At 40.4% G+C, this 13,817-nt stretch overlaps 1 protein-coding gene across 7 annotated transcripts in view; it reads left to right on the top strand.

The window, feature by feature from the left end:
- DYNC1I1 (dynein cytoplasmic 1 intermediate chain 1) overlaps window positions 1–12,925 on the top strand; it is a 199,740-nt gene extending 186,815 nt beyond the window's left edge. For all 7 annotated transcript variants that reach the window (XM_052801851.1, XM_052801870.1, XM_052801841.1 and 4 more), the window contains one exon: window positions 11,967–12,925. In XM_052801851.1, the coding sequence (XP_052657811.1) occupies window positions 11,967–12,077 (111 nt within the window). In that variant the 3' untranslated portion in view covers window positions 12,078–12,925. The remainder of the gene's footprint in view (window positions 1–11,966) is intronic.
- Window positions 12,926–13,817: the final 892 nt, after the last annotated feature.

The following is a 13,817-nucleotide window of genomic DNA, read 5'->3' as shown; positions in this document are numbered from 1 at the left end:
TGGATCTGGGCTACTGGGAGAGGAGACTAGCCTTAGAAACAGGCTGAAGAACTTGGTGTGACTAGCCAAGGAAGTCTGAGCCTGGTGGCAATGTAGATGATTCGTGTACTTACAGAGATAGGAGTGCTTGCGGCCAGAGAGGGAGAACTAGTGAAGCTGAGGACACACTGCCACCAGCGCATGTGGCTGCAAGCTGGTCGTGTATTCAAGTAAAAAATTAGAAGAATATTTTTAACTATCAGAAAGCTGAAGTTCCAGAGTGGGTAGGGACAGTGGGACAAACAGCGTCTTGAAGTGGAGCCTGTCAACAGGGTTTTGTGATGTGGTTGTGTTTGATACAGCAGTGGGTCGCACCTGGCATATAGGGTCACTCTCCTCCCTATGCCGTGATGTACGCTTGTTCTTGGTAATGACAGACTTTCTTCTGTTTCGCTATATATATATAAATGAACATGAAATTCCACTTTCATTTTACTACCAGAATATTACTTGTTAAAGCTAAAGGAGGAAGTACCAGATTTTTAACAAAGATACCCTTTCTCTCATTTGTTGATTAGACAGTGGAATTAAATGGGCATTAGTGAAAACAGACAGAAAGGAGGGGTGAGGGGGCTTAAATTGTCATCCTAAAAATTCAGTTGATTCTTTATCCTTACCTTCCAGTTGCATATGATGAAATATTTCAGTAGTTCTCCAGAGATAGCTTACTAGCTCTCCAGAGAATTTCATGGGGTAAAAAAACATGAGTTTCCAATATGATACAAATATCTTCTATAAGAATTCCTGAACTCCTCATCATATGAAATAAAAAGCTTAAGAAAACCAGTCAACCAACCAACAAAAATCTGGCTCCAGTCCTTTTTATTCATTTGCACACTGGTTTTAAAGCCAACGTATGTTTCCTTTTCCCTTGCAAAGGCCCAGATCATACCCCTGCAGAGAGGATCAGAGAGAACAAGCCACATGTGACAGGAGTTAATCATGTAGCTTAATGCACTATTAGAAGGGACTCAGATAACGAAGTGATGAGAGTGGCAGAAGAGAAGCTGTAAGAGATCATTCCCTTTCTGCACAGTAAAGCCTGCAGGAGAGGGAGAAGGGAGAGCTCTATGTGACATTTTCCTGCCAGTATTTTCCTGCTGAGCTGGGAAACACTGTAAAGGGCAAGAGACAAAGGAGAAAGGCAGGCTCCAGATTGGACATACCAGTCCATCCACTATATGTTTAGTGCATCGGCACTACCGGTGGCTTCACTACTAGCTCCTCAGTTACTGCTTCTCCTGCAAACCTTTCAAGAAGCTTAGTGGAAAAGACAATCCGGGTCCAGGCTTCCCATGGTAGTTGTAGGTGAGGCAGTGGAAGCTGAGCAAGTGCTTTAGCTGGTCTGCCCCATCCTGACCCTGCATCCTGGGACACTCGGTGGGGGACAGAGCTGAAGTCAATGCATGTTAATAGTGTCACAGAGTATGTATTTTAAACATCTAGCTAGTCTGTTGGGTGATATTTTCTCTGAAAGGTTTTCCCGCCTTTCTGATGTAAAAAGAAGTGTTACTGAAAAATGTTTATAGCTTTAAGTAACAGAGAGTATGGAAGGGGAAAAAGTACAAAATGCAAAATTCGGTTTAAGCTCAGTTTGTGTGCAGCAATTTGCAAATCTTTTGTTATGGTTTGCAAAATGGTCTGTATTTTGAACATGAAAAAATATTTAATTTGTGACTTGGAAAGTAATGGTTAAGCCTAAAATATCAACTGAGGATAACTCTGGGTCTTAATACATCCTATTTGGTGGCTAAAATTCCATGTTCAGTGTTTAACTTAAATGTGAAATGTATCCTCCAATGCCTAGAGTGATGGAAAAAGTCTATGTCTGAAATGGAAACAAACAAAAAAAAACCCCCAACAAAACAAACCCCCCTGCTATTTCATGGATGAGCTTTGGCAGATAATGGGATGTGTGCAAAATCTCAGGGAAGGCAGCAACTCTCCTGCAAACCAAAATCTTTGAGCGGTCCATAAGCTGCTTTTGCTGAGAGTCCATTTGCCAACTGGGAGCCAGAAAGCCGTGGCAAAAGTCCTTTACAGTTCCTGTTCTGCCAGATTTCATGGCATGAATCATGGCGTGGACATGGCTGACGTGGTTTGGAAAGGAAGCAAGCTGAGCTGAAGACACCATGATTTATTTCTTCCCTGAGGCAATAGTCCTTCACTCAGCTGAACTTCAGGGAGGCACCTTTGCCAGTGCAGCTACCGCACAGGGTGAACCTCTAGTATTTCAAGTAAAAATGATGGGACAGTTCTTCCAATCAATGTAGTAGTCAGTAAAAAAAAAATGTAGATATTGGAAAGAATAATAGGTTGAAGGCTCCTTACCTTCTAATTTTGATCGATTTGGTATTTTTAGGCTTTCTAGTGCAATGATGAAAACTGATAACATAATTTGGTAGAGGAATTCTCTTGATCCCTTAGCTCCAAGCATTAAATATCTTGAAACTCATGCAAAAAATCACAGGAGTTTTCAATAACTTTGAGAAATGGCAATCAAAGCAGGACTGAGATCCCCATGGGAGACAAATGGCGGGCAGCATGCCTCACTTTTTCTTAATCAACCTGTAAATTGATGGCATTACAGAAGTGGTGGCAAGGTAGGAACTGCAAGAACTTTGATGCTTAGGGCACCACCTCTTTTGAAGCAAAATTGTTAGCTTCTCTGAAGCATGGCAGATGCTCTTTCTGCTCCTGTAGCTGATTAATTATATTAAATCTCTCTTGTTTCCAAGGACTTAAACAGGCCAATAGTCTCTGCCACTGAAAGTATCACTTGAGGAGATCCGTAGGAGAGGATCCTCCACACAATGTGACTGGTGAAAGCACTCTGGTGTGCTTAAGAACAGGCTATAAGCTTATAGCTTAATGTTTGTGTTTTAAAAATATGAGGTGATCTAAGGAAACAAAAGTAATATAAATTTCACTTTTCAGTCATCTCTTTCAAGATGACTGCGGATTACTTAATATTTTATCCTCTGTAGTCAATACCAAGTGCAGCATTTTGATACATTAATTGAGGGAAGCATAATCTGTTTGATAGCTTGGACATCATTCTTTCTGGTTAATTCAGGAGAACCTGAGCCAATTCTGATACTATAGGTGGAACTGTAGCGTTGTCTACAATATAAAGATACTTTCCACTTCCTTCTTTTCTTTTCCATATACCCTATCAAGTTTTAATCCTTCAGGTTGAAGTTTTCCATAATTGGTGTTTACTTCCAGCACAGGTTTTGTTGTTTCTTGCTTTTTTTTTTTTGCTTTTTTTTTTAAAGATTAAAGACAGTATCATAATGCAAAATGAATAAATGGGTATTCAAATGCTTGAGTTCTTATGTAGGTCCTTTATACAGTGTATCTTTGCATATTACGTATAAATTATTAAAATAACACCATTGTTTGCTTGGTATTCAAAACATAACTTACCATCAAGTCTAACAATTCAGCAGCTACTGTTCTCCTTAGGAGAAAAAGTCAAAAGTTTGCTGAAAATGGGTTCAGTTTCTGTTTGAGATTAAGCTCTTTTTTTGTTGTTGTATAAGCTAATATTTTGTCTTCTTTTTACTATGGCAGCACTAGTTAAATCAGACCCTGCTGGTGAATTGCAAAGAAATAAATCACAACAGACATTAATCTAGATGAGGGCTAAGTAATTAACTTCGTAGAAGGGTGGCGTATACTGTGTCTGTGACACTGGACTGACTGCTGTGCATAGAATAAATGCAGTATTTAGGCTGCCTATGGTATTCCACCCCTTCAATTAAGTAAACAAATATATATAGAGCTACTCTGGAGTGTATCCTTTGTGGTCTAAACACTGTATCTCATTAAAATCATCTGCATGCAGTATGTGGGGTTTGAGTTCCTGCTAGTGGTTTCATCCATTGTTAACAGTGATGCTCGGCTCTCCCAAGAGTTAAATACAGTGGTACCAAAGTTATGTGAAAAGGGTGCTCTTGGTTACTTTGGTGGCCATTTCGTTACATATTACCTCCCACTTTGTTTCCATCCATGTGTGTGGCATAGGGTGTTGCCTGGAAAAATATAGGCTTTTTCAGGAAAAAAAAAAAAATCCATATAGGTTGAGAAAAATATCAAAGGCGGTCTGTAATTGATTCTGGGGGGCAAGACCAGGGCCAGAATAGGTGCATGCTTGCCTGCTCTCTGTGTGCATATCAAGATATTTAATATTTACGTATCTGTTTTCACCTCAGTGATAGTGATAAAACATCTGTTGAACTCTGGAAGATAGGATCAGTTGCTTAAAGCGGAACTATAATTCTTGATTTTCACTTGTAAGTATTACGATCCTCATTCTGCAAGTGTTCTCTTTTACCCAGAAAATTAGACCGATTGTCTGTTCTACTTTTTAGAAAACATCAAGCTGAAGTAGTTATATTTTATCATCATTAAAAATATTTTTACCTAAAATGTCATAACTGCATTCAGCTGTTAATCCATTGCACAAAGTATTTGCAGCAGATTTCTTTTCAATACAGCACTTACTTAATTTTAGAGGGTGATATGGACAATGTAGGTTGACAAAAATTCTGCTTAGAGAAAATAGCTAAAATGATATTCGCCTGAAGCTACGTTTATTTGATGATGCTATTAAATTGAAAGAATATAAAAATGGTGATAAACCACATACACAAATAACTTAGTGTGAAGTCTGAGATTTTAATTGTTAAAGTTAGTTTACCAGACTTGGTGTTTTCCACAAACTCAAATTAATCTGAATATCTTCTAAGTTTTAATTAGCTGTCTCTTCAAAGAGTGTTTAACTTGCCCTTCTCAAAAGTTATAATAGCAACAGAGTATTTTGGAGATTAGAGGAACATTAATTTTCATATAGTTTTTATGTTCCCTGCTGGATATGAGATTTTTTTGCAAATACGGCTGTGTTGAAGTGGAGAGAAGTAAACAGGATTGTCTAAAGTAAGATCAGCCTTTGCCTCTAAACAACAACAAACCCAAATGCAACTAATAAAAGTTGCGTGTTAATCAGAAAGTTTCTGATCTCTAGGAACATGGTGACCAGCTATAGAAACCCATCAACTTAGATCAGAACAAGTTTTTCTATATACAAAAACAAGAAAGCATTGTACTTCTACGAAATGTGTTTGAATGGGTCACAGATTTTTTAACTTGGGAACTGCTGTCACCCTTAGAGTGTATCTTGGACCACCATGCAGGCTCGTCTGCAAACGTCTAATTGAAAACAGTGTGTGGCAATACAGTTGCGCGGGCCGGCTGCAGACCACATACTTTGGGAGATCGTTCCAAGTCGTGGTGTAACGGTTCATTTTTAGATTCTCCTTTTACACCTGTGTCCACGGGACGTGTCTGTTAGAAGCGATCATAGACCGTTCTGGTTGGAAAAATTTGCCTCTTCAGAACAACCCCTCAGTCAGAGACAACACTGAGGAAGTTCTTCCCATGGCTATTTTTGCTTTTGAGGTGTCTGAACTCTAGGTGAAGATGAAAAAAATGTGCTTCTTAACCTGGTGATTGGGATTGCATGATACTTTCACCAGTGATCAGCGCTGCAGGTTGTGAACAAGTGTCTCAGTGACAGGTAGATTGACCCACGAGGTAAAGTCATTAAAAAGGAGACGCAATAGGCTGAACACGGATGACTGTGCTCCCTTTGAGCCTATGGGACACTGGTTTCTCCAAAGTGGAGGCTGCCGCTGCTGAAATTGCATTTTATCTCCTTCTCAGGAGAGTCCCCAGCCCTCAGAGAGCTGTGCTGGACAGGAGCATGAAGGGATGAAGGCAGGAAGAGTTTGTCCGCTCCCATCCCAAAGATTTACAGGCTCCAGGGAAGGCGAGGAGCCAGGAATAAAGTGAAATATCCTCAATGAATAATTCATTTGCTGGAAAGTGGTTTTTCAGGGAAACTGAAGCTATACAGAGATTTGGACAAATTGAGCTGAAACACTCTCAGCCATAAAAAAGATGGATAGGAGGGGAATATAGAAAAATCTTGAAATATGTTGTAATATCTTATTTCAACCTTCTGGATAGATTCCTTTAAAAAGCACATTCAAAGCTTTTTTTTTGTCTCAAAATCATTACTTTTTCTTTTTTTTTTTAAATAGACCTAACTTAAAAGAGCAAATGTTACTAGAAGGTGTTAAATGATCTGAAAATGGAAAGAGATTTATGTTGATTTGTGTCTTCAGGCACTGGTTTTCTGTTGCTTTTCTGCTTGCTTGGGGAACCCAGCACTAGCTGACACAAATGGCAGCATCGAGAGTTGTCTGGTCAGAGCATCTCCTTTTCCTGAGTTCTGTCTTAACAGTGTTAAGAATAGTAGTGTTCAGTGAAGTTGCTAATAGCACAGTTTCTGGGAAAATATGGGAAATACAGTTTGTGTTTGTAAGATCTCTGGTGTATGGATTGGAAGCTCTACACACGCAGGAAATCTCTGCCTTGACAAGAAGATGGAGGGGGCTGTTCCTGGTGAAACTCACATTCATGCTGCTACCTGTGACTAGCTGGCTGGCGAGCCTCGGGGCGAGATGGGTCTGTTACTCTTACTACATGCACATAAACCATCTCCTTGGTCAGTACTAGCGTCAAGGGGGGCACGTGTTTGTGCTTCAGGGCTGGAAAGCTAACAGGTAAGTGAAGTGCTTGGCTAGAGTGATCACCCAGGAAACACAGAGAAGCTTCAGAAGGTTCAAAAATCCAAGGGCTCTGTGGTGGCACTGTAAGATACCGTTTTGTTGTTCACTGCATAAATCACGTAGTATTGTGACACATCGGCAAGGCAAAGCCAGGCGCTTGTCAGGAAGATCCTGGTGGTCATTTCCCTTGGGTCTGGTCATTTTATCCTTTACCTACAGTAAAGAATAGGCACAAGTTGGAACAATCTTACCTTTAAACTTTACAAGCCTTGTTGCTTCAAAGTCTGCTGTAACCCCATGACTCTGAAAAATGAGCTGGGGGGACCTACTGTGGTTGACCTATGTGGCCTAGCTAGACAAATCCCTTCTTTCCAAATCTAGATGTTGTTTAGATCCTCTCCAGTCTTGAAAGAACAGCTCAACACATTATCACCCAAAACAGAAGAGGGTGAGAATGATACTAAAGACAAGGGGCTTCTAGCTGGCCAGGAAACAGTCACCTCTAGCAGATAGGAAGGAGAAGAACAAGAGGACGGGGTGATCTCAGCTCCTAATTTACAATCCTTTTGCTGTTGCATCCCATCATCTTACTTTCTAGGCCCTTTGTATGCTGTTCTGTCCAGTCAAGAGTTGCCTTCTCTTGGTATATGTACGTATGGTGGACTGGGTAAACACAGGCTGGGAAAGATTCACATAGGTATAATGTTATTTCTCTATAATAAGATAAACTGATAACTGTAACGCCTCGCAGGAATAGGCAGAAATCTATTTAGTGTTACTCTCTGGAGGCCGCCCCTGGGCTTGCTGAAATTACCAGTCTTTCTCTCTGGTGCTTAATATTAATTGTGGCTGCTGCATATCAGCCCTCGTGTGCAGCATGCAGCCAGTCTCAATCTGGGGGCTCAACGGAGCTCACTTTGCATGGGGGTCTGAAGACTGCAGGCTGGGAGGTGCTGCCCAGGGAGGCTTTCCTTTTCCAGCCACGTTATTTGAGCTGCACCGTTCAGCCAGGAGGAGCATGCTGGAGAGTTATCTTTTCTTATCCAAAATCTGCTTATCTAAAAAGAAAGTAATGGAGGTGGTAGCAAAACTAATTCTGAGAGTTTGCATCACGTAAATCAGTTTTTTAGTATCAGCAAGAAAACGAGTTTGTGAACTAGTTTAAATGATAAAGTCTTAAATGTGTCTAGTATTTAGTATGTTACATGTCTTTGTTACTTGTTATACATTATTGATCATGTAGGAAGCACACATACTCATAGGTGTTGAGTGCTTTTGGAAGAATATTTTATGAAAATGAATTGGGGCAGGAGATCTAAAAAGTTGATAGTGATATAAAGAAAACTTTTTTTTTTTTTTGAGAAATAAGAGACCCCAATTGTCCTGAGTTAAATATCTTCACCTAATTAAAAATGGGTCACCATCCTAACATCTTGAGAAGATGTTTTCCTATACTAAATTCTCACTCCTGTAACCAGCTGAGCACATGTAACTTCACAAGCAGAAGCAGGTTTATTTGGATGTGTAAACTTGTAGTCACACTTGCAGGTCAGTAGTCTTGCAGCCTGAACTCTTTCGGTATTTTAAAAGCCAGACAAAAGACAAAAGTACCCCTCTTCCAACAGCTTAACAGACAAAGTTTGGCTAAAGTCACCACCTTGCTTTGATAATACTGGTTTTCCTCATTAGAATTACTGTCATCTCACACAAACTAAATGTACCATGGTATTTAAGTTAAAGTAGTGTAATTCAGTCAATTAATTAGGTGCTGGTAGCGCTTACCTTCCATTGTGAAGGGATCAAAGGAGAACAATTAATAGCATTTATTTTCTTGTTCTGCTCCATAACTTAGTGTCAGTTCATTCAAATAACCTTCTGCCCCAAATGTTAATATAAGTTACTACATTAAGTTATTATGCTTTGGGGAACATTTCTACCCTGTGTCGACATCACGACTGCTGAGACTCAACACGTGCTGCTTTGTAGTAACTGGAAGTGGACAGAAAAATGGCAAAAATGCCAAACGAGTGAGGAGCACCCAGCTAGCTCAAAACCTTTGCCCTTCCTCTATGAAGTATCTCCTCGTTTCTTCCAACCCTGCCCTGGTATTTACAGAAAAAAATTTGTGCGAAGAAGCTGAAAGGAAGATTCCACAGATAGACCCAGGCCTCTAACACTTGTGAGTGTCAGTGTGCCTGGCTGAAGGAACTTGACTGGAAAATTACTGGAAGGGGAGCATTAATTCAGACAAGAATTTGAATTGGAGTTTGTGGATGCTTTTGTTTTTATTTGTGGTCTTTTTCTGTATAACTGTTGTGGTTCAGTATTAGGGCCTTCACAGAAAGAAGGGGGGGTAGAAGAGTAAAAGTAATTTTTTCCTTTGACTTCATTATTGCCAAGGTTTCCCTCTGCATCCCTGAGGAATTTGTATTAGAGAGGTTTTTTCTACCAACAGTCTATTAGCAGGATTGGCCCCTCATTGAAAGCATGATGCAGTGCGTGAGATTAAATAAGGTAAAATTAAAATAAGACAAAGTTCTAAGTAATTAGACTGTGTGTGAGCATTGAGTATTTTCATCTCTGTGTTAAAGGTGTTCACTTCAATCATTAATTGTTTTGTGAACTGAGTCATTAAAAATGGCCCAGGTCTTGCTAACACTGTCAGCTAACAGTAATGCATGTAATGCATCCATTTGTGGAAAGACTCCTCAAGTTTGAGATACCAAGTTGTTTTAATAGGCTGGACTTGATTTTATTTGTCTGTGGCCACGCTGTGGAGTAAAGGAAATTAAATGATTTCAATGTCATAAATATATGTCTTTTTTTTCTTTAGAGTGACATATTGTCTTCTTCAGCCATTTAATACAATGTAATGCTGTTTAGGACTTTAAAAGACAAGGAGAAATGAGGCTTTATTAAATTCAGTAAGTCCTTTGCCTAGGATATTGTTCCACTTTAATGATTTTACTACTTGAAATAAGTGAGACTCATTTCACATTTTCATTCATTCAGGAGTTTGATAAATGATAGTGCCATACACATCGCAAGAAATAAAATCTTTTAGGACACAAGCAATAGTAACAGGGAAATTGCCATACAGCTGGGTTTGGTTGCATCTATGACAGAAGGATCTCTGCACTGTCCCTTAACTTACTATACAGTAGCTTTTATAGGTGTGTGGCTGTGACCAAACCTGTGTTGTCAGTACTTGTGTGTCGGTGCACTGACCTCCATTCTGGTGTTAACATTTCCTTCTGCTGAAGGTTTTTGAAAGAACAGAGCTGTCTTTCAAATAAAGACCATAACTAGATCCACATCTGTGCATGTAAGTGTGAGAGACAGTTGTCTCAAACGATTTACTCCTGTAACTCTGGTCTCCATTCCTGGGAAAAGTAAAGGAGAAAAATGCAAAAAGTGGAAGACAAGGAAGGGAAAATGCAGAGTGTGCAGTGACACTTATTATTGAGGGCCAAGCTGGCTTTCACACAGACTGCATTTCTCACTGTAGCCTTAGTAAATGCTGAACTGTACTATATTCAGTGTTTCAACAGGCAAAACCCCAAACTTGTACACCAGCCCTTCGTAATGTAACTGAGTCACTGATATATGCACTATACATGGGAAGCTTTAAAACACATGCTATGTTTTTCCCCAAAATATTGGATGTAGAGGCAAAGCTAGATACAAAATAGTTGAAAAACTCATCAACATGAGTGAGATACAAAGGAGATATTTAGATCCAATATTGCAAATTCTTGGCCATACGATTGACACTGAACTTGGAGCAGTGTACGTCGAGCTTTCACCTGTGGTTAACATTGGGCATATACACAAGCTCTTTCCCCAGCTGGGCTTGCTAGTTCATGTAATAGATCCTTTTTGTAGTCTCCAGTTATACGTATCGCTGTTGGGATGTAAAGAGAAGAGGATAAATTGACTGCATTCCAGTACAGTGTACCATACAGCCTTGTGTGCACCTATAATCTGCTAGTGCCAAATAGACGTAGTTAGCCAGCCATCTGTGTGGCATTTTTGGTGGTGTTTTAAAAGGAGTAAGTCAGTACAGATTGAATATTGGGTACCACAAACTGGGTTAGCTAAGGTCATACTCATTCTTTAGTCTAAAGGCATCCATTTGCTAAGGTGGACAGCATTTTATTATATGCCCCATAGTTTCCAAGCAGTTGCCTTCTTCAGTATCAAGCACTGCATAGTATCTTAAAACAGGGGTTTTTTTCATATTATATTCAGGACATAATCACAGGGCTTCAAGAGGGCAGTAAAAATGTGCATGGTTCATTGGGATGCTTGTTGCTGTTTTCTGGAATTTGAGTTAATGAAAACAAAGTTTGAGAAAACTGCTTGCGTTTTTTTTGGGTTTTTGTTTTTTTTCCCCTAATTATCTCAATCCCAGCCTGCATTATCTTCCAGAAATTGCCATGTTGGATCCAGCGGGAAATGACTGCAGTATTATTTTGCCATAGCACTAAAGCATTTTGTCTGGAAGTCTAGCTATTTAGATTACATGTCCCTCTTGAAGCCTAATGTTCAAGAGCTCTTCATTAGAAACATCAATAGTATTAAATGGAAACGGATCTTGCATGATGATGTAAAAAATCAGACCAGTAATGTAGTATCCAGTTGGTATAACATTTCTATGAGAATGCATTTCTTGTAATTGTGAATTCCTTAACATAGAGGAGGGTAACTAAAATAACACAATATATTTATTTTACTATTAAGAGCTTTAATGAACTTCAGGAAAATAGTTTCAATACAGTGTTGTAAAAGCTCTGTTACCTTGCACACATTGACCTTGGTCCTGCAAACAATTACACTTGGGCACAGCCTCGCTGACTTCAAATGGCCAGCTCACGTGTGTGAAGTTAAACGTACATGTATATACTTGTAGAGATCAAGGCCTCGCCTTAGTTTGGAAAATCTGAAATATTTTAACCGAGGGGTAGATTTTGCAACAACACTCCAGCAAGAAACTTTTCCTTAAAATCAAGCAGATGATAAAGCTTTTTTCTCTGCCATTGACTGTAGATGCTCCTTCTAGCTGGTACTGAATAAGAAGCTGCCAGATTTGTCCTGGGAACTCGGCAGCACATTACAGCGTAACCAACCCACAGCAGGTTGGTGAGGCCCATGCCTCGGTCCTTCAGCGTGCACAACGGCACTGATTGCTATAGGAGCTCTCCTGAAAGGAGGTGCCTCGATTTTGGGCCAGAGAGATAACTGGTCTCGCCATGCGGTCTCTTAATTCCCTGTTGGTTTCTCCCCCAGCTGGCTGTTCCACACAACGATGAATGGACCCGCTTCGCTCGGACCTTGGTGGAAATCCGCGCCAACCGAGCAGACAGTGAAGAGGAAGGGGCGGTGGAGCTGTCGGCCTAGAGGAAGAGAAGGAGCAGCGCCCGCCATCGCCAGAACAGCAGCTTTCCCCCACTGAGTACGCCGGTGTTCGGTGTCAGTCAGTCTTGCTGTGGCTTTTGATGCCAGTGTACGTGCCAGTATTGCTCAAAGCATTCCATATTAATCATGCTGCTTTACACAAGGCTGAAAATATCCAGAGCATTTTCATACTTTATATTTCTGTCTGAAAAGTAAGAAAGAAAAGACAAATCAACCCTTTATGGGTTTAGTTGTTGCCTTTTAACTACTTAGTAGCTGTATTTAATAGCTAGGAACCCCTGGTTAAACTTGTGCTCACATTGCCCTTCTGGCATAGTCCTATTAAATCCATATGAAGCCAGATATGATTATGTGCAGATGTTGTGTGCTTCACTGTATGGGACTGGGCCAAAGACTTTAGATGTGGTGTTTCACATGGTGACTTACATTATGAATGGATGTACTATACGAAAGTTGCTGCTCCTTATTTATTGCAGTGTGCTGCATGGAACATATTTATTTGAAAGCATTAAAATAAACGATCCTAAAGCATGTGCATAATGAGAGAACTGCATTGTCTGTGTGCTGCTGTAGAGGTTACATTAAAGTCCACATAACAATTACAGTACATCAGTTGTGTTTAAGATGTAAGATCTATAAAGGTTGGCTTGAGTGGATGGAATGAGTTTCCTTTTTTTTTTTCAGATGCCTATTATTTCTAGGCACTTTAACTATATTTCAAATACAGTTGGTCACTGATACTTGTCATGCAAGTTAACACTAACAGTCTGACAAAGGGTTGTGGTTCCCGAGTATGACACTAGTATTGCCAATAAAATGTATCAAGCCTGTTCTGTCGCAGTGTGGTTAATCTTTCCTTGCCAGCAGTGCTCAGCGTGTTCATTACCGGTCACTGGCGAGGCACTGGGAAAATGTGACTGCCCTGACTGGCAGAATGCTCATGCAGCTGCTATGTAAATAGATACCTTCGGCTACAGGGACTGCCAGTAAAGGCCTTGCATGCATCAGATCCTGCTACACGTTTTACATGAGCAGACACTAATCCATGTCAACTTCTAGACTTGATTTGTTTTTATTTTTTTTTTCCATTCCTAGCTGTGCATGCTTATGTGCACACACATGCACATGCAGAGCAGTACATGCTGCCATATGCGCTAAAAGAAAAGGAATAGGAAGGACAAGGCCTCCTCAAACTGTCCTGAAAGACAGGTTGGAATAGGGGACAAGGGAATATTCTCCTTTATGACAAGCTCTTGTGGCTTGAGCAAAGCAGTAGGGTGCAGACTGATGTCATTGAGTGCTGTGACCCAGAGGGATGTTGGTGAATGCTAACCTTGGTGGTGAGGCTGCTAGTTATGTTGGCATCACAACATTATGCTGAGCCAGAGCACGGCTCTGACACCTGGGTTTAACACTGGTTCACGCTCACTTGGGCAGGCGGGTGAACCGTTACAGCAAGAAACACTTGAAAGTCAGACAGCAACAAAGATTTTGTACGTAAGTTTGCTGGGAACCGTGTCTTGTCTTTAGGCAGTTGTGTTGAGGAATATATCATCTAGTGCTCTTCAGAACTATGGTCACACCCAGAACCGCTGGGAAGTCTCTGCACTGTGAAAAGCCAGAGTAGGCTAAGAAATGGAATGCTTTGGAGAAGCTGGATTTCCCTTAGCCTCTTGGTGGTTAGAAGTAACTCCCAGTTAGAGTGCATGGGCTCATTTCTTC

Source organism: Harpia harpyja, chromosome 1 (assembly GCF_026419915.1).
Source record: "Harpia harpyja isolate bHarHar1 chromosome 1, bHarHar1 primary haplotype, whole genome shotgun sequence".
Taxonomy (NCBI): Eukaryota; Metazoa; Chordata; class Aves; order Accipitriformes; family Accipitridae; genus Harpia; species Harpia harpyja.
This window is presented reverse-complemented; position numbering and strand designations above follow the sequence as displayed.